Source organism: Ochotona curzoniae, unplaced genomic scaffold (genome assembly GCF_017591425.1).
Source record: "Ochotona curzoniae isolate NIBS_2020 unplaced genomic scaffold, NIBS_Ocur_1.0 scaffold_3208, whole genome shotgun sequence".
NCBI lineage: Eukaryota > Metazoa > Chordata > Mammalia > Lagomorpha > Ochotonidae > Ochotona > Ochotona curzoniae.
The window spans coordinates 61566195-61587671 of NW_024467106.1; the positions used below are offsets into that span (position 1 = coordinate 61566195).

Here is a 21477-nt window from a genome sequence, read left to right on the forward strand (position 1 = left end):
CCACCACCCACTGGTGATGAACTACTGTCACCAATATGGGAATCCTGAACTGAGTTTCTGTTTCCTGGCTTTGGCCCAACCAGCTGTGGCTGCTATGGGCATTTGGGGAGTGTGTCAGCAGATGGAAGAGATCTGGTCTGCTGTTCAAAAAAATATATAAAGAATAATTTTAAAAAAGATTTATTTTTTTTTCATTGGAAAGATCCACAGAGAGGAAGATCTTTCATCTGTTGGTTTACTCCTCAGGTGTCCTCAACAGCCAGTCCTAAGCTGACTCAAAACTAGGAGCCAGGATCCTTCTCTGGGTCTCCCACGCGGGTGTAGGATTCCAAGGTGTTGGGCCATCCTCCTCTGCTTTCCCAGGCTAGAAGCACGGAGCTGGATGGGAAGGGGAGCACTGGGACATGAACCAGCAACCACATGAGATGCTGGTGCTTAAAGGGGGAGGTTTAGCCAATTGAGTCATTGTGCAGGTATCCAAAAAATAATTAATAAAAAAAAAAAGATTTATTTACTTCCATTGGAAAGTCAGATTCACAGAAAGAAGGAGAGGTAGAGAGAAATATATTCCATTCACTGGTTCACTCCTCAAATGGCTGCAATGGGCGGAGCTGAGCCAATCCAAAGTTAGGAGCTAGGAGCCTCCTCCAGGTCTCCTGTATGGGTGCAGGGTCCCAGGCTTTGAGCTGTTCTCAACTGCTTTCCCAGGCCATAAGCAGGGGGCTGGATGGGAAGTGAAGCAGCCGGAATGAACCATTGCCTATATAGGATCCCGGTACATGCAAGGCGAGGACCTTAGCCACTAGGCTACCACACTGGGTACCCCCAAAAAAATTTTTAAAGAGATCATATTTTCAGTTTATCCTTCAGAAACACCAGTACACATGTGCAAGCAACATGTGCAAGTTCTAGGCCAATTCCGTATTTTCTTGTCCTAGTCCTCCTGGAATCATCAATATCCAATTTCCACAGAGCAGGCCCTTTTTCTTTCCTTGGCAAAGACGTTAAGAGATCAAGATCTGTTTTCTAGGTGTTCTCGTTGCCACTGTGGTGTCTCTGATTCTAGATCCTTTCAGCTAAGAGAAAAGAAGTATTTGTATATGCTACAAATATATATATGCGCATATCTAGAAACAGATACAGCCATCGGTATGTGTATGTAAGTAATAATTCATACTCAAGTGTCCAAATGTAAACCATAACCACGTGGATCACTCCCACCATTTCCCTTAAGAGCAACTTCCAACCCAACAAGAAGATATGCGGCTCCCACCATAGCCATACATTGACTAAACTGCTGTGTTGCCATTCCCGGACACGCTATTGTCTGAAGCAACCCATGCCTCATTTGCTTTTATGTCTCTATCTTGCTCTTCTTTTCTTTTTTTTTTTTTTTAAGATTTATTTTTATTATTTTTTCATTGGAAAGGCAGATATACAGAGAGGAGAGACAGAGAGGAAGATCTTCCATCCGATGATTCACTCCCCAAGTGAGCCGCAACGGGCCGATACTACGCCGATCCGAAGCCAGGAGCCTCTTCCGGGTCTCCCACGCGGGTGCAGGGTCCCACTGCTTTCCCGGGCCACGGGCAGGGAGCTGGAAGGGAAGCGGGGCTGCCGGGATTAGAACCGGCGACCATATGGGATCCCGGGAATGCAAGGCGAGGACCTTTAACCACTTGCGCCACCGTGCCGGGCCCTTGCTCTTCTTTTCAAGTATGCTGCTTGGTAAATATTTATTCTATTTCTTTGGTAATAGGATTGTCACTGTTCAGCCCCCAGTGCTTCAACCTCCTTTTTATAAAGTAGATGCTTAATAAGCGAGTTCAACACATGAACAAATGAAATGAATGAAAAATCACTGCTTATTCATGCTAATTAATCTAGGAGGGCCTTTCTAAGTCAGTACTATCATCACTCCACTTTGAGATACCTTACATACTTCAGTGTAGATTTTTCACCAATTCAATTGACTTCTCGGCTCTCAGTAGGTACTTATGACCACTTGGCCAAAATAATGATCAAAATTACCACATCAGAGTATAGTCCTGTTTTATATTTATGGCCTGACACTGAGAGCCCAGTTTCAATTTTCTAGACATTTCGGGCTCTATGAGCTCTGAGCTGTCTAAATACTTTTGCTCATATTTGCTGGGAACATGAATAATGTAATCACTATCATAAATTAAACTCACAGAATTGACAAGGAAACGAAAAAATAATAAAGCTGTTGATTTGAAAAATTAATCTTCCAAAGGCACTAGGAAGGCATTTAAAGTAATTTTTGGAAAAAGTACACAGATTTGCTTTCTTTTCCTTAGTGTGGTGGCCTGAGGTTCAAGAACAAAGATACTAATAGGAAACAGATGGAAAAGATCAGTAACAAGATGGAATTCTGGTCCAAATGTGGTCTGCCACGTTGTACATACCAGCGTCTCAAAGCAGTGTCTAGATTTTTACAGTACTGCCAAGGCATCAGTTTAAAGACTGTATACTTGTCTTAAACCAGAAGACTAACAAAATAAATCTTGTGAATTCTTTGCAAAAATTAAATGGAAAATACTGTTTCTTTATAGAAACAGAAATTGAACTACAAGTTCATTTTACCTTATTTGCACAAGCTTGAAAGAATTCTCCCCAAAATAAACTAGACATCCACTGCCAAGAGACACAACTGTTAACTGTCTACAGTATGAAAAATTAGCACTTAAGTAGTTAACTGTTAACCCTCCGAGAGACAGAGTTCAGTGAAATGAAAACCATTTTGCTCAATCCGCAGAGTGAAGGCAACAATAACACACACCAGGTTTCCATCTCCTTATCTGGTACTATAAAAATTATTTTCTGTACCACTGTAAACAACTTGGAGATACAGTTTCAGAGGATGAGGCACAAGCTTTCATAATCAAGAAATTAATTTTTATTTCACGGGTTACACAGCATCCTAGTGGACATATTTGGGAACATAAAGGGAGAGCTGATAGAAAAGAAGGTCTTCAAGTTTATGTGAAAGAATTACATATTTAATCCATGTGGCCCTGACAATCGGTTGCATTTAGAAATAAAGTAAATGTGAAAGGCTTTATTTTTCTAACCTTGATTCCTCGCTTTAACAAAGGAAAACACTAATGTGAACGTATGGTGTTGGCCAATCCAGGAACAAGATAATTTTGAGTTCCACCTTAAATTGCTGAGACTCTGGGCTACTAGTCACAGTGGACCTTAATTTGAGAAATTCTTTGGCAAGAAAAAGGGAATGAAAACAATAATCAGTACACGCTGTTTCATTTAGCTCTGTTTGCCTTTCATATGAGAGGAAATTCTTACCACACCTCGAACCAAAAATAAGGGTAAAAGACAGAAGTCAGCCACATAAATCTGACTGAAAACACAAACATTTTAATTTAAATCCACAAATTTTGGATAATGAAAAGAAAGACATAATTTTAGCTCAATCAAAGTGTTTTTCAAGCAGATTGCATTTGCTTAAATTGCTACAGTAATTCCAGAAACAGCCCTGTCTGCAGACAGAGTTACTGTGGATTTTTAAGAGACTCAGTTAAAGAATTTAGGAATTTCTGATTCATTTAAAGGATTTGCAAATTCATCAATCCCTGAAAACTAAAGCAAACTCAACAGGTATGATAATAAAACCATTTTAATTTTTTAAAAATGTATTCCTACTGTTAACATAGAGTAAATTTGTTTTAAAGTAGATTAATTATCACAAAAGCACAACTTTTGGAAGCAAAATCTGGTGAAAGTTACATCATAACTTTGATTAAGGAAAATGTTCATGGACAGTAGTAGAGTAAGTTTAATCTAATTTAAGACTTATCCAATAAGCAGTCTTGATTTAGTTTTACAAAAATGTACTGAATGAAATGAAAGGATCTTAGTCAAAGAAATAGATTTCTCTTTTGTTGTGGAGTCTTTCTCAACAGTAAATGAACAGTGCTATAAGAATATGTGTACTTATACAGATTTCACTCAAGATTTTTGTCTCTATTGCCCAAATCTCTGATATGGAGTGCTTTTAAAAAAATTTTCATTTTCCTCTTTTTCAAAAGGAAGACATGAATTCTTCATCTAGGCTATTAAAGGATTTCGTGACTTGGTTTCAGCTAGTAAGACTTACCTGTATTCTGGCTAATAACAACTGTGAAATTCATGCTTTTATAGTGATTGAATTTTAGAGCTAGATTTAAGTGTTTCAGACAAAATCATGAGTCATAAGCTGCAATGTTGCCTTATATATTAGTTTCTTTGACTTACCAATGAAATAAATATCTTTAAAATAATAAGAAGCCATTTTTGAAGTGTTTTAATCTTCTAGAACTGAATAAATAAGATCTCACCTGTGTAAATAATTCCAACTCAAACTTGTCTTGATGATAAGCATGAGCACTTTTTCCCCAAAAGAAATGTTACTAGCACAGATTTGAAAATTTCTTAAACTATGCATGCTTACTCTGTTTCAAATTTTCAAACATGCTATATATGCAAAATAATAACAAATAGAGAAATACATAGTGTCAAGTTCTCTGCGATTATGTTCATTTATAGAAATCACTATGGTAAAAGGCCAAAATGACTAGCAAATATCAATGTCAGCACAGATGAACATTACTTACAAGGCACAGTGCATGACATATTAATTTAATCATTCACGCAGAGAATTTTTGGGCACTGACATACCATGTGCTGTACTAGATTCTGTTAAAAATTAGAAATCAGGAAATGGGAAGTTTGGTATGAGTTACAGTGTTTTGCTCTGAGTTATTCTATGAAGAACGAGGTACAGAATGTAGAATATAAAAAGACAAAAGACAAACATACACACAAATGGCTAAGATGAGATTAGCTGTAATGAAACTTTGGATAAAATCAAACTACAGATTATAATAACATAGAGAATTATCTCAAGGGAAAATTACCTCAAGATGGAAAAAGGATGAATTTCAGAACTGTAAACTCCACTTAGTGAATAAGCAGTGGGACAAGTGTTCAAGAGAAATTATTCAGGAAAAGCCCTTTCCTACATGTGGCCAGGAAAATCAACGTCAGACAACACAAAGATGTCCTCTACTTTCAGAGGATCCTGGTTCTAAGTCAAACCTATGACCAAGGTTTCTTTCTTTTTTCAACATTTCTCGTTACTGCTGAACAGCAGATTCCAATTTTCAAATGGAAGGCTATTGATTGATGCCTACTAATGTTCTCAATACATGGAAACAGTTCAGATGAGTTTTCACAGACAACACTCTTTTGCAAGCTCACTGAGTGATGGTCTCAGAGTCTGGTGTGTATAGTTTGGCCCAGGGCAGCTGTCTGTCTTTGCCTCCTGTACCACTTTCAGTAACACAGCAGCCTTATGGAGCCTGACTCCAGGAACTATGGGGAGATTGAATTGAAAGATAAATGCTTTAAAATTTAAAATGCCATACTAGAATGGGCACAGTAAAACAGTCATGAACCACAAAATGAGGTTCATTTCAGGGAGAACTGCACACACGACAACGGCCCCATAAAATTGTAAGGGACTGGAAATTTCTATTCCGAGTGACGTCATAGTTGTCATGCTGTCCAGCACAATTCATTATTCAAATGTCTGTGGTTATGCTGGTGTAAACAAATCTAATGGGCTGCCAGCCATAACAAAGTACAGCACATATTATTATGCACAGTTCACAACATTTGGTAATAACTTACTAGTTTGTATTATTATACTTTTAAGTCAGTTACTATTATTTGTAAATTTGCAACTGTTGGGGAAGAGGAAGAGAAACACTTCCATGCTCCGGCTCGTTCCCTGAATGCCAGCAATGGCTGGGGCCAGGTGGAACATGGGAGCAATGGACATATCTACATCTCCCACACGGGAGTCTTCACTGCTCCCTCCCTGGTTGTGCAACAGCAGTAAGTTGGAATCAGGCGCCAGGGCTGCAGTTGAGCCCTGAACCTGTGTACTCTCATATGGGTGTCTCAAACACTGGGTCAACTGCTTGGACTTAACCATCATCCCAGTACTGATTTGTTCTTAGTACTGATTTGCCCTTAGTACTGATTTGTTCTTACTAAAACTTGTAATGTCCCTATCTTGTGTTGGGGTGTCTGGTTCCAAGTGTCTGCTTGTTTCTTCAATCCCAGCTTCTTGTTTATGTAAATGCTTGGAGGCAGTGGTGAGGGCTTAAGTGATTGGACTCCTGCCACACAGTGGGAGGCCTGAGTCAATCCTGAATGATGCAGATAAATGAAAATGAACCAGCAGATGCAAGCATCTGTACTCTCTATGCCTCTCAAATGAGTAATTAAAAATGAAAAAATAAAATAAAGAAGCTTTTTGTAAAACAGTATGCCCTGTCCCAGTAGCAGCAGTCTCATTTTGTGTTCAGCACATCTTGTTTTCATCATTTCCCTTGGGCATGTTTTTCACTTCATATTCCTTTGTTCACCCAGGCTATAGGAGCAATAAGTTATAGCATACAGTGGTGCGCAGCTGGCTACATGTTTTCTACCTGGAAATGTTTTATGAGACTTATAGAATTAAAAAATTCTCCTGATGTATTTCTCAGAATGCACCTCCCTACAAAATGATAGGCAGCCAATATCTAAAATTCATGAATGTGAGTTTTGCGTGAATGTAAAGTTTGCAGGATATTTTATATCCATTCCTGCTCTTTATAAAGTCTAGATCAAATGGTGTCTACAAAAGACTTCTTTGTCTCTCCAGTGGGGAGAAGCCACAGGTCCCACAGCATGTCAGTAATCAGTTGTCCTCTGCTCTGGGCTGGTTATGGTTCTTTTTGTTGCCTCTCATCCACCAAACTGCTTCTACAGAGATCAAACCTTGATGCTCTATTTCCAGGTTCCTCACCAACTCAGCCCAGTGTTTCATCTTCAAAAATAACTCAGGACAATTGTAAACTGCAATCCAACAAAAATACCTACTAATAGATTCCTGTACCCTACTGATGCGCACTGGGCATAACCATCTTAGTTGAAATGTTAATTCAACTGAACGAATCAGGCATCCGTTTCCATAGTACACATTCCTTGAGCCTTCTAGTCTCTGGCTTTCATGGTCTTACCAATTCTCAAGCATGTCGCCTTGCTGTTTCTGTGTGGTCACTTAGCTGCTCTACCTGGGAGTTTCTGCATCGGATCCTATGAGAATCCTAACACTCCTCTAAGGTAAAAGTCAAGGCCAATGCCATGTCCATTATGAATCACATGGTAAAGAAAGCCAACTTTCACAAATTCAAAGTCACATATTACATTAAAAAAAAAAAGCACCATTCTCATCTTTCTTGTAGGTGGTGAAAAGTATGAGGCTATTTCAAAGTCAGTAGAACAATGAAAAGTATTTGAAATCTATGCATAGTTTATTAATAACATGCATTTTCCATGAAACTTGAAGATTCTTCATGTGCATGAGTTTCAAAAATCTGGGAACCAAAGCAACCTACCCTTCAATTCCATTTTCCACGAATTTTTTGAAGTATCCTCATATAAGAAAATACATTAGCATGATCACTTGATACTGCTTTCTTGAATAATGAAAAGGAAGCAAGGTTCATTATCCAAAAACAATAATCAAGAGACAGACTGTGGAAGTGTGAGGGAGGCCAGGCACTGCAGCAGTCGAGCGGGGAGGGAGCAAAAGTATGGACCAAGGAGACGCAGCTGACAACATGGGCATGGTCACGAACAGGATCTCTAACACAGGTCCTGTTTTTCTTGAGTCACGTCCATTTCTTCAGGTTGAAAGAATGTGGACAACTCAAGCAGCTGGAATTGTAGTCTGCCAGATATCAGGGACCAGAAAGACTAGAGTACGTCAAAGGAGTGGTGATAGGGATGAATCATGTGGTCCAGGGTGGTAAGAAGGAACTGATGATGGAAATCACAGCTGGGGATCAGGAAAAGATACTAGGATCAAGAATACATTCTAGGTCCTGTCGAAATCTAAAATTATCTTGGCTAAAGTTACTACACACAGACAGTAAGTCAGAGTTTAGGATGCTCAAAACTGTGCTGTGAAGGCGTTTTGTGTATAACATGACCAGGTTTTGGATGTGGGTGCATGGAAAGAATGGAGGATGACATTACTTATAGAATTAATCCATAACAGAAGAAACCAGAGGTCTCTAACTGCCTAAGTAACTACTTCAGACCTAAATACATATAATATTCACATTCTGTGCATTTTTTTGGTCATTTCTGACAAAACAAAAGGAACTGAGAACCTTTCTCATATGGGATTCTGTAAGAGGAAATATTTTAACTACTTTTTTCTCAGTTACATCAATGATAAAAATTAAGAACATCCATGATGAGCAAGAGAGAAATCATTTATATTTACAATGATGTGTGAGCACATTTACTTGCTCATGAAATCATGGATAACAGTAAAAGAATGACTTTTAGAAATATTTTTTTAAATAATACACTCATTCCTTGTAAGAAGCAATTTTCAATATGCAAGCACTTTCACATGTGTGTGTCTGTCACACAATCCTAACAACCAGGTGAGATATGCAAAGCGTAATACTTTTAAAAATAGGTCTATTAATTTTTCACCAACTTGAAAGAGAGACAGAGACCTTCCATCTGCTTTTTTTTTTTTTACTTCCCAAACGTCTGTAACAGCCAGGGCTGTGACAGAAACTTGCTATGGGTCTTCCACATGGGTCCCAACGACCCAAAACATAAAATAGTTTCCCAGGATACAGTAGCAGGAAGCTGTGTGAAAGTACAGTAACCAGGACACAAATCTGCATGCCAGATTGGGGTGTGACGATCCTGAGCTGCGGCTTAACCCACTGCACCAGAACACTCACTCACCCTTAAAGCACAATTTCATGACAATCATAAGTCTTATTTGATTGATGCAGATATATTGAGTGACATGGTTGAAATACAAATTTCCAGTCTCCTGCAAAACATAATCCAGCTATCCATACATCTTCTGGTATCAATGGTCTGACACCACTTATTCAATGCCCCATTCTTCCTATCGCCCTGAATGTCTCTGATTCTCCATTAGCTTTTACACTAGGGTGTGATATCTATAACTTAATTAAAAAATAGGAATAAAAAAACAGGAAGCTAGTCAGAAAAATGTTAAAGGTTAAAATATCAACTAAGATTCTGTGGAATGTAAATACTGTATTTGGAATTTCAAGTATTCCAGCAGAGTTAGAGACAGAATATTGGGCCTTAGAAACGGCCCTGAGGAGCTTGAAGGCAGAGTGAGGCTTGGACAAAACAACACTGAGAGGAAACATGAGCCTCATGTCTCATATCTCAAGCATTTCATGTTCCTCAAAAGGGCAGAGAGGGTATCATCAAATAGAAGCTGTAGGAGGGGAGACTGCCTTAATATAAAATCAGAATGTCCCAGGCGAAAGGTCTTCAACTGAAAAATAGATGTCTCTTCCCATAGTTAGGAGCCAGCCCTGAAGAAGCGACTGATGGCAGGGATACCCAACATTTGCAGTAGGGGAACACCAGGTAGTCACTACGTGACGTCACATCATCATTGTAAAGAGAATTTGAGATCCTAATAAGTGACAGTTACTTAAAATACCAGACTTACTTCTGGCGCAATGCAATATATAACTAAAAAAAAAATGTATTCCACTTCAGGGTACTTAAGCATTAATTTTAGTTTGAGTACTGTTCATTTTTTCCTGGATATTCTTTTATATACAGACACAAATATATTCTATATAACTATCATTTTATGCAAGAAATATTCTGAATTTTAGCACCTTTTCCCACAATATATTTCATTTTCTCTTTGCAATAGGACAAAAAAAAAAAAAAAGAACATGGGCTTTTTAAGCCTACTCTCTGTGTTTTTCTTCTTTTTCGGTGTCGAAGTATATAGCCAGTATGAAACTTATCAATGGGATGAAGATTATGACCAAGAACCAAGTGAGGATTACCAACCAGAATTCCAGTTTCATCAACATATAGAATATGGAGCTCCCTTTCATCAGAACACTGCAGGTTGTGCCACTGAATGCTTCTGTCCACCTAACTTTCCAACATCAATGTACTGTGACAACCGCAAGCTCAAGACTATTCCAAACATTCCGGTGCACATTCAGCAACTATACCTTCAGTTCAATGAGATTGAAGCTGTAACTGCAGATGCCTTCACCAACGCCACTCAACTTAAAGAAATTAACCTCAGCCACAACAAAATTAAATCTGAAAAGATAGATTATGGTGTGTTTGCCAAGCTTCCAAATCTACTGCAACTTCACTTAGAGCATAACAGTCTTGACCAATTTCCATCACCTCTTCCCAAATCTCTGGAAAGACTCTTCCTTGGTTACAACAAAATCTCCAGGCTGCAGAAAAATGCCATGGATGGACTAGTTAGCCTGACCATGCTGGATCTCTGTTACAATCATCTCCATGATGCTATGTTAACAGAAGAAGTTCTTGCCAAAATGGAAAAATTAATGCAGCTTAACCTATGTCATAACAGATTAGAATCAATGCCTCCCGGGTTGCCTTCTTCACTTATGTATCTATCTTTGGAAAATAATTCAATTTCTTCTATACCAGAAAATTATTTTGACAAACTTCCCAAACTTCATGCTCTAAGACTGTCACATAACAAACTGCGAGACATCCCAAGTAACATTTTTAATCTCTCCAACCTTGTAGAGCTCAATGTTGGACACAACAAATTGAAGCAACCATTCTACATTCCAAGAAATTTGGAACATTTGTACCTAGAAAATAATGAAATAGAAAGTATGTAAATTTTCATTGTTTAAATATAGAAAGAATAATATTTTGACATTTTAAAGAACAAGCTACAAAAAAATGGTAATTTTGAAGTTGGCAAGAGAAATGGTAGAAATTTGTTCCAAAGAACAGTGTGCCAAGTCATTTAGATTTATCATTTGAATATTGAGAATAATACTTCAGAGTATATGAAAAAATATGAGTATCCTAAATACTGGACTACATATTATTTAAAACTTTTTACTTTTGCAATTGTTTCTACTAATATATTACTTTGGAGTCAATGAAACCACATTTATTTTGGTAATATGGAAGTCAGTTTAAATTTTCCTATTATTTGATTAATATAAAAATAATTAAGGTAATTATACTTACAAGTTTTTAATCAATAAAACTGTATACCATATAACCAAATCCAAAAAAAAATAACAGCGATTAAGCTGTGGGCATAATTTTTTTAATTTGTATTTTTCAGATATCAATGTGACAGTGATGTGTCCTTCCATTGATCCAGCGTATCAGCATCATTTAACATATCTTCGTGTGGACCAAAATAAGCTGAAAGAACCAATAAACTCGTACATCTTCTTCTGCTTCCCTTACATACACAGTATTTATTATGGCGAACAAAGAGGCCCTAATGGCCAAACAATACAGCTGAAAACACAAGTTTCCCAGAGATTTCAAGAAGAAGCTAGTGATGAGCATGAAGAAACTGACGGAGCCCTGGAGTACCATGAGCAAGGAATGCAACAGCGCTTTGACCCTCATTATTACGACAGTGAAGAATGGCAAGAAACTTTAGGTATATACTGATGATTGCACAAAACCTCATCATTCTAAACTTTAAGCACATACTGCTCCAAGCAATATATCTAGCATTTCCTATTAGTATAAGATCAGAACTGGATTAACACTGTCAGTGACATCTGTGTCACTGCACAGGATTAGAACGTATTCAAAGCAACATAACTCTTTAGAAATATAAATTAGAGCAAGTAGGAATCAAGACTAAATTTTAAAAGCTTCTTACGCTTTAAAAATGGAAAAATGTTGAACACTCCAGTGTGTGTGTGTGTGTCATTTTCATCAGTATTTGAATTCTTAATCTAGTAGTAATTGGCAAATTTTATCAGTAAATTTTCTAGAAACGATGAAGAATGTAACATTGGCAGTGAAGGCCTGTAAATCCTGACCTTTCATTTCTTCAGAGGACAATGTTTGACATATAAAAGGGCACATTAACATAATGAGTGGTCATTCATCCAAGCATTGTGTCTCAAGAAAAGCCTTCACACTTGTATAGCTGACCTCCTCACTATAATATCTATCCCCTAGGCTTAGTTCACAAAATAAAATTTTTTATGATGTTCAAGAAGCACCTGTGATATTGTGATATTCATATTTTGAGTTTCATATATGGGTTAATTCCTAGTTGTTAATTCCTTCTCCAAGATAGGCCATAGAAATCATAATTTCTTTTCCCTAGAGCAGGTCACAAAATACTCCAGCAGCTTCCTGCTCCTCTCTGTCTTGGAGCTGGCCAAAACAAATGATTGGACCCACTTCTGGATGTAGTCGGTCAGAAGGATGATTCCCATTCTAGGGGTACCCTGCTCTATACCTTGCAGGGAGGGAGGCTGCACAAGAGAGGAAAAGTGGGAATGGGAACAGTTAGGGTTTGCTGAATTTTCACAGCTAGTCTGCGAAATCAAGTATCACAGGAACACAAAATGACACAGTCTGCAGAGCTTTTGGAGAAATGGGCACACCTCTCCAGGTTCTGGGAAGGTGCTGTCTGGAGGGTGAATGAAGTCTGAAGCCTTTATCCCATACCCTATGCATGTCTTTATCTGCATCCTTTGTAATAAACTAAATAAATTCAAGCAGGGTTTCCCTGAGTTCTGTAAATTCCTCAAGCAAACTCATCAGAAACCAAAGAGAAGGGACTTGGGGACTCCTGACTTACAGCCAATCGGTCGGAAGTACAAGTAAAGCTATTTAAGGCTTTGATTGGTCTTAGGTGGAGTATCAGTAACCTTGGTGACCATGTATGTCCCCAGCCTGCAGGATCTAACAGTATCTTCCAGGTGGACAGAGACAGAACTGAACTGGAAAACACCAGCTATCGTGCCTCTGCATGATTGTTGGGAGAAGCCCCACATTTTTTGAATTCATACATACATTTGTGTTGATTATTTTGTGTGAGCAGAGGAAAGAAAAAGTTTTGTTTTTCCAACATAGATTATCCTACGGTAGATCTAAGACTTGCAAATTCACAAAAGCAATGAGTCTAGGTCTAGGTCTTCTGGTTTTGTATCAGCTCAGCTCTGGCCCTCGCAGCCACTTAGGGAGTAAACCAGTAGATAGAAGATCTTTCTCTCTCTAGCTCTGTGTCGTTCCTTTTGTAAACCAGCTTTCAAATAAAAAAAGTAAATAAAATTTTCACACACACACACACACACACACACGAGTAGCTGTGACACTGTAAAATGCAAGTAGAAGAGAAAAGGAGTAATGCTAGCGTAAAGCGCTTTGCAACACAGAAAGATGTCAGAATAATGTTAGATACAAAAAAATGTCAGACCCACACCCTCTTACAATTTTTAAGAACAGTTATAAATTCAAACACTTACTATGAGCTAAGATATAGAAAAATCCTGGTTTTAAGACACAAGACTCAAAAAAGTTATATATGAACCAGCAACCTTACCTGTACATAACTGTCCACAGCAACATCATTCTATTTTTAAAGATCTATTTATTTGCTTGCTTGTTTGTTTGTTTATTAGAAAGTCAGATTTACAGAGAGAAGGACACAGACAGAAAGTTGTTCCATCTTCTGGTTTACTCCCCAAGCGGCTGCAATGGCTGGAGCTGTGACGATCAGAAGCCAGGAGCTTCTTCCAGGTCTCCCACATGATTGCAGGGTCTCAAGGCTTTGGGCTATCCTCTACTGCTTTCCCAGGCCACAATCAGGTAGCTAGAAGGGAAGTGGAGCAGCTGGGACATGAACCAGTGTCCATATAGGATCCTGGTGCATTCAAGGCAAGGAGTTTAGCCACTAGTTTACCACACCAGGCCCAGAAGATTTTTAAATAGAACATCATTCTTAAGAGTCAAAACGTGTTTATCACTTAAGTGTTCAGGGATGGACAGACAAAACTATGGTCTACTACGGAATAATTAATTCATAAAAAGTGATGAAGCACTGGTATACACTCCATCAGGGTAAACCATGAAAATGTTATGCCATGTGAAAGAAGTAGGTTTTAGAAGAATTCATGTAATATTAATTCTATTATATGAAAAACAAAAATAAAGAAGCAAAATTGTCACTCACTGTCCACAGATACGCAGTAGAAAAAGGAAGGGAAACAATTGTTGATGGGAATATTTCTTTTGGGGGTGAAGAAAAGTTTCTAAAAGCTTTTACAGTGATGCTTGCACAAGTCTGAAAACACTAATCATTACTGAAGTATACACTAAAAAAAGATGTACTTATTTATTTGAAAGTCACAGTGACACAGAAAGAGGGAGACAGAGAGATCTTCCACGTGCTGGTTCACTCCCAAGATGGCTGCAATGACTCCAGGAGTTTTGTCCAAGTCTCCCATGTGTATGGCAATGGCAGGGGCCTCAGTACACGGTTGTCTTCTTTTGCTCTTCCCAGGCCACTAGCCTGAAGCCAGATTGGAAGTGAAGCAGCCAGGTCATGATCTGGTGCCCAAATGTGATGTTGGTGTCACAGGCAACAGCTTTACCTGCTACACCACAATACTGGCCCTTGAACTCCAGACTTTATTATGGAGAACTGTATCTCAAAGCAATTATTTAAAAATTTTAATAACATTAGACAACACATTCTAACACAAGAAGGAAAGACACAAAATGCCAAAGTGGCAGAAAGTATAAAAACAAAATAAGTATCTAAGACAGAATATCTGGTGAAAGAGCTGAGAGTTCCCAGGAAGAGGAGAGACCTGCTCTATGATGGGCTACCTGCTAGGCTAAGAACACATTCCAGCTGAGGATGACACAGACCTGGTACTCACCTGACTTTACACTTTAAACAATTTTAAAAGAACTCTAAGGTTTATGGAATTCTAGAGCTTCTATTTTTTCCCATAAGTTGATAAAAGAAAGCATATTTTAATTCTGGTATAACTTGACAATTTAAAACATGGCATTTTATTTCAGAGATCTGTGGGTTAGAAGCCTAACTTTACAGTGCTGAAAAATGGGGCAATCATTTAGCTTTCCTGAGCCCCCCTTTCCTCCATGAGGGTTCGCTTTTGGTTGTTACAAGGATGAAAAGAGACCATGCCTATGATAAAGCACTTGAATTACATGTCAAAAAAAGATCTCAGTAAACAGCCTTGCTCCAGCAGATCTGACCCCACAGTTCAAGGAGCCAGGTGATCATGCTAGCTTTCCTAAAATAGGGGGCACAGAATGGGTCTGCATCTCCCAGGGTTCCTCCTAACATTCTATTCACATAGTGGACAGGAGGGTCACCACTAAGGATTTCATTAGGGTGCTTAAATCCAACACTCTACAACAAACAAATGCAAAGTCATCCCTAGACAGTTCAGCGTTACCAAACATCCTTACCCTCTATCCACCTTCCAACTCTTTTTGTCAACAGTGCAACCAGATTCTTCCTCTCCAGTAGGAAAAACACCTCAGGCCCACCGTAGCACACAGAATCCAAAGCACTGCAAAGAGCTCCATCTCAGGGCTCAAGAAAGAGGATGATGGACATGCTCTCATAATATTTTTTTTTTATTCACTTGAAAGGCACAGTGACAGAGAAAGATGTTCCATATGTTGGCTCTTTGTTCAAAAGCCCACAATAACCAGGGGCTAGTTCAGGTTGAAGCCAAGAGCCTGGAACTCATCATAGCCTCCCACATGGGTAGCACAGTCATCATTCACTGTCCCCAGATGTTCACTAACAGGGAGTTGGACTAGAATTGGAGAAGTACTCAAGATAACCTTGAGATAACTCATTGAAGTACTCAAACTGGCACTCTGACAGAATTGCAGGCAATGCAAAGGTGGGCATTGCTCTACAATGCCTATCTTAGACAGTTTCTTGTTACTTGGAAATATTCTGAGAAATTCAAATGCACCCCAAGTATTTCCCATCACAAACAAAAACCTCAGCACTTTCACTGAAAGAAACAGAATAGATTATTTTTGTCAGCTAGCACATAAAAATGGCTCAGCCACCTACTCAGAGCTATGGTTAAATCAGTTGACTTGATATGGATGAAAGAAAAAAACATGAAAATCCATCTGTTATTTGTCTCTATACTACACAATATTTAGTTACATTAGTTAACAGGCTGAACTATTTGTAACTAACAAATTGCACCATAAGTCCAAGGTTTACATAAACAAAATGGATACACTTTTAAAAGCTTTAGCTTTTAGAAAAGAAACAGAAAACAAAGGATCCTTCATTAATCTGCTCGCAATACTGGTTGAGAATTTTGGCCCATGTTGAAACATTACCTCAGATACTATCCATATATTTTCCTTTCGTTCCTCAAGTTTGGGACCACTAAACTAAAACACAGATGGATGCATATCACATAACACATTTAGCTGGCCCCACAGGGGAAAAGAGAAAGTAGAAAAAAAAAATTAACCTTGGCCCATCTATATGCTTTTTCTGTTCTAAGGAATTCAAATGTCTCCAAGGACAGTTTGAACTAAAACCCTGGTTTCCTGATTCCAAATACATTTTGTCTACATTTTGGAAATAAAGTATAAGAGCAGCTGGAAATGAAATTAAATCATAATAGCTTAAAAAAAGAAACCCAAAGTCCCCTGAACATGTTTCAACTTTTTCCATAAACTATTCCAGCTATAACTATCACAATACCAAGGACACATCTTTCATCACTTTATGTTTAGGTTGTGATATTACCATCTAGAGGTTTTGCAATGCTAAAAAAAATTAAATTCACAAGACAGACATTTTTTACCATGAACTCTTCCCTGTTGAGTCGTAATTTCTGCCCTTAAAATCTCTCCCTTTCTGAAGATACTGAGATTCTCATTATTTCTCATTTGTGCAAATGACCTGGGTCAGGCATAAACATGAGAATAAGAAGATCCAAACCACTAACTTTCCATAAAGTCCTACAACACTGGATTTTAAAGAGTAAGTATCTAGTAGCTCAGTGGTTCCCAACAGGGGTGACGTCTGATCATGTTGAAGGCATTTCTAGTTGGCACAGCTGATGTTGGAGAGGGTGTGTTACTGGCATCTTACGAGCGGAGAGTGGAGGTACTCTACAGGCCATCCTGCAATGCACAGGAACTTCTTCATCAAAGAACCAATGGATCTAACATGTCCACTGTGTGAAGGCTGCAAGACACTGTAGGAACTAGATTCCAGTCCAACAGATAAAGAAACTGAGGTCTAAGAAAGTGACAGAACATGCCCAAAATCAAGGAAAGGTTTGTGAGAGAATTAAAACTGAAGTCAGGTTTTCTGACACGTCAACCTCACTATTTCATGTAAGGTTAAAGTCAGAGAGAGATGACGATAGGGTGACAAATTCTTCAGGCTCACAGCACTTGTTGGAAGTCAATCTACTTGGTAGCTATGTGATTTTTACCAGACTCAAACCACCTGCAAAAAACTCTCTCCCAGAAAATCCTCGCCTACAATGTTTTTCCATTAGGCACATTTTCTAGTTGCCTGCTGCCGAGCAAACACTAGGAGGAAAAAACAGACCATTGGGACATTCTCTAAATGGAACATCCAACAAGGATAATGCAACGGTCCCTTGAACTCCATGGGAAAAAAAAAATCTTCCCATTTTGGACACAAGCCTCTCTTTAGCTCTAAACTGTTTCCATCCTTTATTCCTGTATAGTGAAAGCTGAGTAGCTTTCTGCCAGGAAACAATTCTGGCTCAAAGCAAAAATGTCTGCTTCCAAAATGTTATATAGGCAACTGTGTAGTAATGATTTTGCCTTGTGTAAAGAGAAGTTTGGACTTTGCCTTGGTTCCTGGGAGCAGATCCATGCTGTCCCTAATAGGAGTACCTATATGTAGGGTAAAACCAGCTGTTTCATTTTAACGGTTAAGGTGGCCATTCTAAGAAACATCACTCATGTGGTTTAGGTAGAGCTTTAGGCTGTGCTGTGTCAGCTCACCGGGATTCTGATCAGTACAACCATTTTGGGGGTGAAGCAGCAAATATCTTTGTCTCTCCATCACTTTGCCTTTTAAATAAGTATTTTTTAAACAAACCAGAAAATGGAAGACCACCATGTCCATTACTTTTTCTTTCAAAAAAAAAAACCCTCTAATTTTTAAAGAAGACTGCTGAACAAGGCTTGAGTTGACTTGGTTCGTAACACACTGTGTTGTCATACATTAATGGTAGGAAACCAGCTCACACTAAGAGTAATGGAAGATTCACAATGAATACCACACCAGACTCCACCCTATCTTTTCCTCTAATTTGTATGTGTTCCTTTACCTGGGACAGCCGTCACCATTCTTACTTAATAGAATAGCCCGCAGTGAGTTCTGGTAGTCCTTCTAGACAATTACTTAATGTAAGCATGGTTTGACTCAGAAATGCCCTGAACTTGCAGTTGTAGTTGGTAATGGAACTGAGAGAGGGTGGTCTTGGAGACAGTGCCCTCAAGCTTTATAATCAATCTAACTCTGGCCAGACTGCAAGTTTACTTTCTGGTGCAATTCTGATCCTTTCCAGACTCTTGCCTGGATGGCTCCAAAAGGCTACAATGGCATTCTTATTAAAACACTATCTTCCTCTCTGGTCGTAAAGATACAACTGGAAGAAGTTAAACGTGAGGAATCGAGAGAAACCATCAGGCAACAGTCAGCAAGAAATTGTCGCCCTTACTACCACATGTTGTTAAGAACGCTGTGCATAGTCATGGGGGCTTAGAATGGGTTTTGCCTACTTAACCCTCGAGGGAAGACTATGGTCTGTTACATATCATAATGATTTCTCAGACATGATCCTAAAGGGAACAACTGAACACAGTCAGTCTGACTCCTGACATACAGAAACTGTCACCTAACACATTTGTTCTAAGACACTGATTTGCATTTGATTCTTACACAGTAATAGCTAACCAATGCAATAACTCTTCCAAAAGTCAGTGCTAGAGAGATGCTTCTTTCTTATCACTTAGTTACTCTGAAAGGCACAGGGACAGAGATCTCCTATCTGCTGGCTCATTTTGCGATGCCCCCAGTAGTCAGGGCTGGGCCAGGCCAAAGAAGCTAGAAGCACAATCCAGGACTCCCCATGGGTAGCAGGGATCCAACTTTTTGAGCCAAATCATGTGCTGCCCTGCCAGGGTGAATGCTAGCGAGGAGCTGGAGCTGGAGTAAAGTTGGGACTTGAACCCAGGACTCTGTGAGATGGAATGTATGTGTCCCAAGCAATGTCTCAATAGCTATACCAAATGGCTGCCCCCTTAGAGGGATATTTCTGAAATATAAATAAGATATACCATGCACTGGCTTAAAAAAAAAATCGTGCACTTGTCTCCCATGGACTATAATTTAAACCCACAACAGCCAGGTAAAAAACACTCTCTTTAAACTGACCTATATATATCCCACTGCCTTACTCCATTTTTTAATATGACCCACTCCCTAAGTCTCTCTTCATCTCCAAGTTTCAGTCATATGCAACTAATTACACTTTTTCTAAATGATCCAGGCTAGCCATCCTGCCCAAGGTCTGTTCTCCTTGCCTGGAACATCACACCCTGCTACTTTGCCATGCTCTTAGATTGTCAGCTCGGGTTTGCTTCCTTGACCTGGACCCATCAGGGCCTCTGGGCTCACCCGTGTTTCCCAAGTGCTCAGTCCACATTTCTGTGCGGCAAGCCCAACTGTGTATTCCATCACTTGTTTGTTGCTTTTTCTGCTGATTTAGACATTCTAAAAGTACCAGGAGGACAGATACTAGGTTTTGCTTGTCTGAATTTACTTATCTGCAGTTCTGTCACAAAAATGGTGTCTGATATATTTTTATTAAATTAACAAGTGCGAATAAAATTCTATTCATTGATCACAACTTTTCAGACAAACATATCATAAGCCACAAATTTTTGTACTATAAAGTATCATGTTATATTTCCTATTTTAATAAAATATTTATCCATAACTGTCAAAGCTTTAGCTTAGAGGAGAAAGACATGTAACATTTATTGATAAAAGCACCAAAGAGTAATATAATAATTTTTTTTGGGGGGGTAAAGAAGTGAATAGTTGCTTATATGGAATCTAGAAAGTACCACTTAAACATTTAAAAATCAAATTTATATTAAAATAGTTTTACATAATACTCTTGATCCACCAAACTGAAATACTTTTTTTTTTTTTACCATTAACATGCAAGAATTATAAATCAAGGTTATTTAAAAAATTCTCATACTCTAGTGTTAGGTGTATACAACTAAAATATAGGAGGTAAAGGCCAGAGGATGGGCTCTGTTCTACAGCTAAGCTTTCTTTGCACTGGAACTTTCTGGCTTTATATTTTTAATACTCATAAAAGTATTAGCATCAACGACTTCATTGAAGAAGTAAATGTATTATCTGTCGAGAAAACACAAAAGTGAAAAAAAAACTATGTCATTTTATAACTATCATTTTCATAAACCAATATTCATTAAAATATCAATGTTTATCACAAGGAAAATGACACTAGCTCATTGTACTGAGTGAACGGAAGGTGGCTGAGCACAGCACTTAGCTATGTGAAACACAGCTTTCCAGTGTGAAACCCTGCAGTTCACCCCAAAGAATGTTGGCAAAGATCTCTGCACATGGAAAGTATGCTGGAAGCTGCTGGGTCCTAAAATGTATTCAGCAGTTTGCAACAAAACACAGCTTTCTTCCTTCACCCTCCCACTTGGGGCTAATGCACAGCCACGAACATCTATGAGGAAAACCGCACACACACACCAAAACAATCCTTCAGAACAGCTGCAACGGTAGGCTTCCTTCTCTCATATAACTCTGAATATTGTTTGTTAAAAGTATGATTGATCTATCTTAATAATTGTAAAAATTATCTCTAATTTACTTTTTTTCCCCAATCACCTTGAACAGTTCATTTTTAACAAGTACTTTCCTATGTGATTATATAACTTTTGTATTCACGCAGGCCAGGACCAGGCATGGGGGTGCTGCCAAAGTCACATACCCATTTTCTTCTTAATTTTCAACCAATGGATTTTTGACAGATTGGCATCTGTAATGCAGTGTCAGCAACTGTGAATGATTCTGTATTAAGTTCCTTAAGGAAAAGTTTGAAATATGTACCAACCTGATGTAAACCCACTGATAGCACCCCCCCCAAGAATCCTTTTATTTCTCAAAGTTTCTTGATTAAAGTTATAAATTCCCTCTAGCCTAGAGTATTGTTTTTGTAAGTACCATAATTTACATTAAAAGCAATACTATTAATTAAAAACAGTGATAACCTAGTAAAATCACAAGGCTAAGAAAATTAAAGACTTACAGATTTTCTTACATTCTGTACAACTTGAAACTAAGTGTTAATAACTACTTTTCTTAATGCAAAATTGAAGGTTAAAGTTAACATTTTTTTCTTGGTTTCTGCTTACAACAACACAAGAGTTTTTATGAAGTAGCAATGCTGAAATATGATATTTTTAACTCAC

At 38.4% G+C, this 21477-nt stretch overlaps 2 protein-coding genes across 2 annotated transcripts in view; one reads left to right on the forward strand and one right to left on the reverse strand.

Annotated features, from left to right (window-relative positions):
- The window catches only part of LOC121145000 (centromere protein P), a 221490-nt gene that overhangs the window by 132460 nt on the left and 67553 nt on the right, over positions 1–21477 (reverse strand). The gene's annotated exons all lie outside the window — the stretch shown is intronic.
- OMD (osteomodulin) lies at positions 9837–11586 on the forward strand. The gene is made up of 2 exons (XM_041004571.1): positions 9837–10776; positions 11246–11586. The coding sequence occupies exons 1-2, from the start codon at positions 9837–9839 to the stop codon at positions 11584–11586; spliced, it is 1281 nt and encodes a 426-aa protein (XP_040860505.1).

Excerpts from the sequence above, each read along its gene's own strand:
- OMD (XM_041004571.1), top strand. The coding sequence starts at position 9,837 with ATGGGCTTTTTAAGCCTACTCTCTGTGTTTTTCTTCTTTTTCGGTGTC. Across the intron at positions 10,777-11,245 it reads AGAAAATAATGAAATAGAAA|ATATCAATGTGACAGTGATG; the intron begins GTATGTAAATTT and ends TGTATTTTTCAG.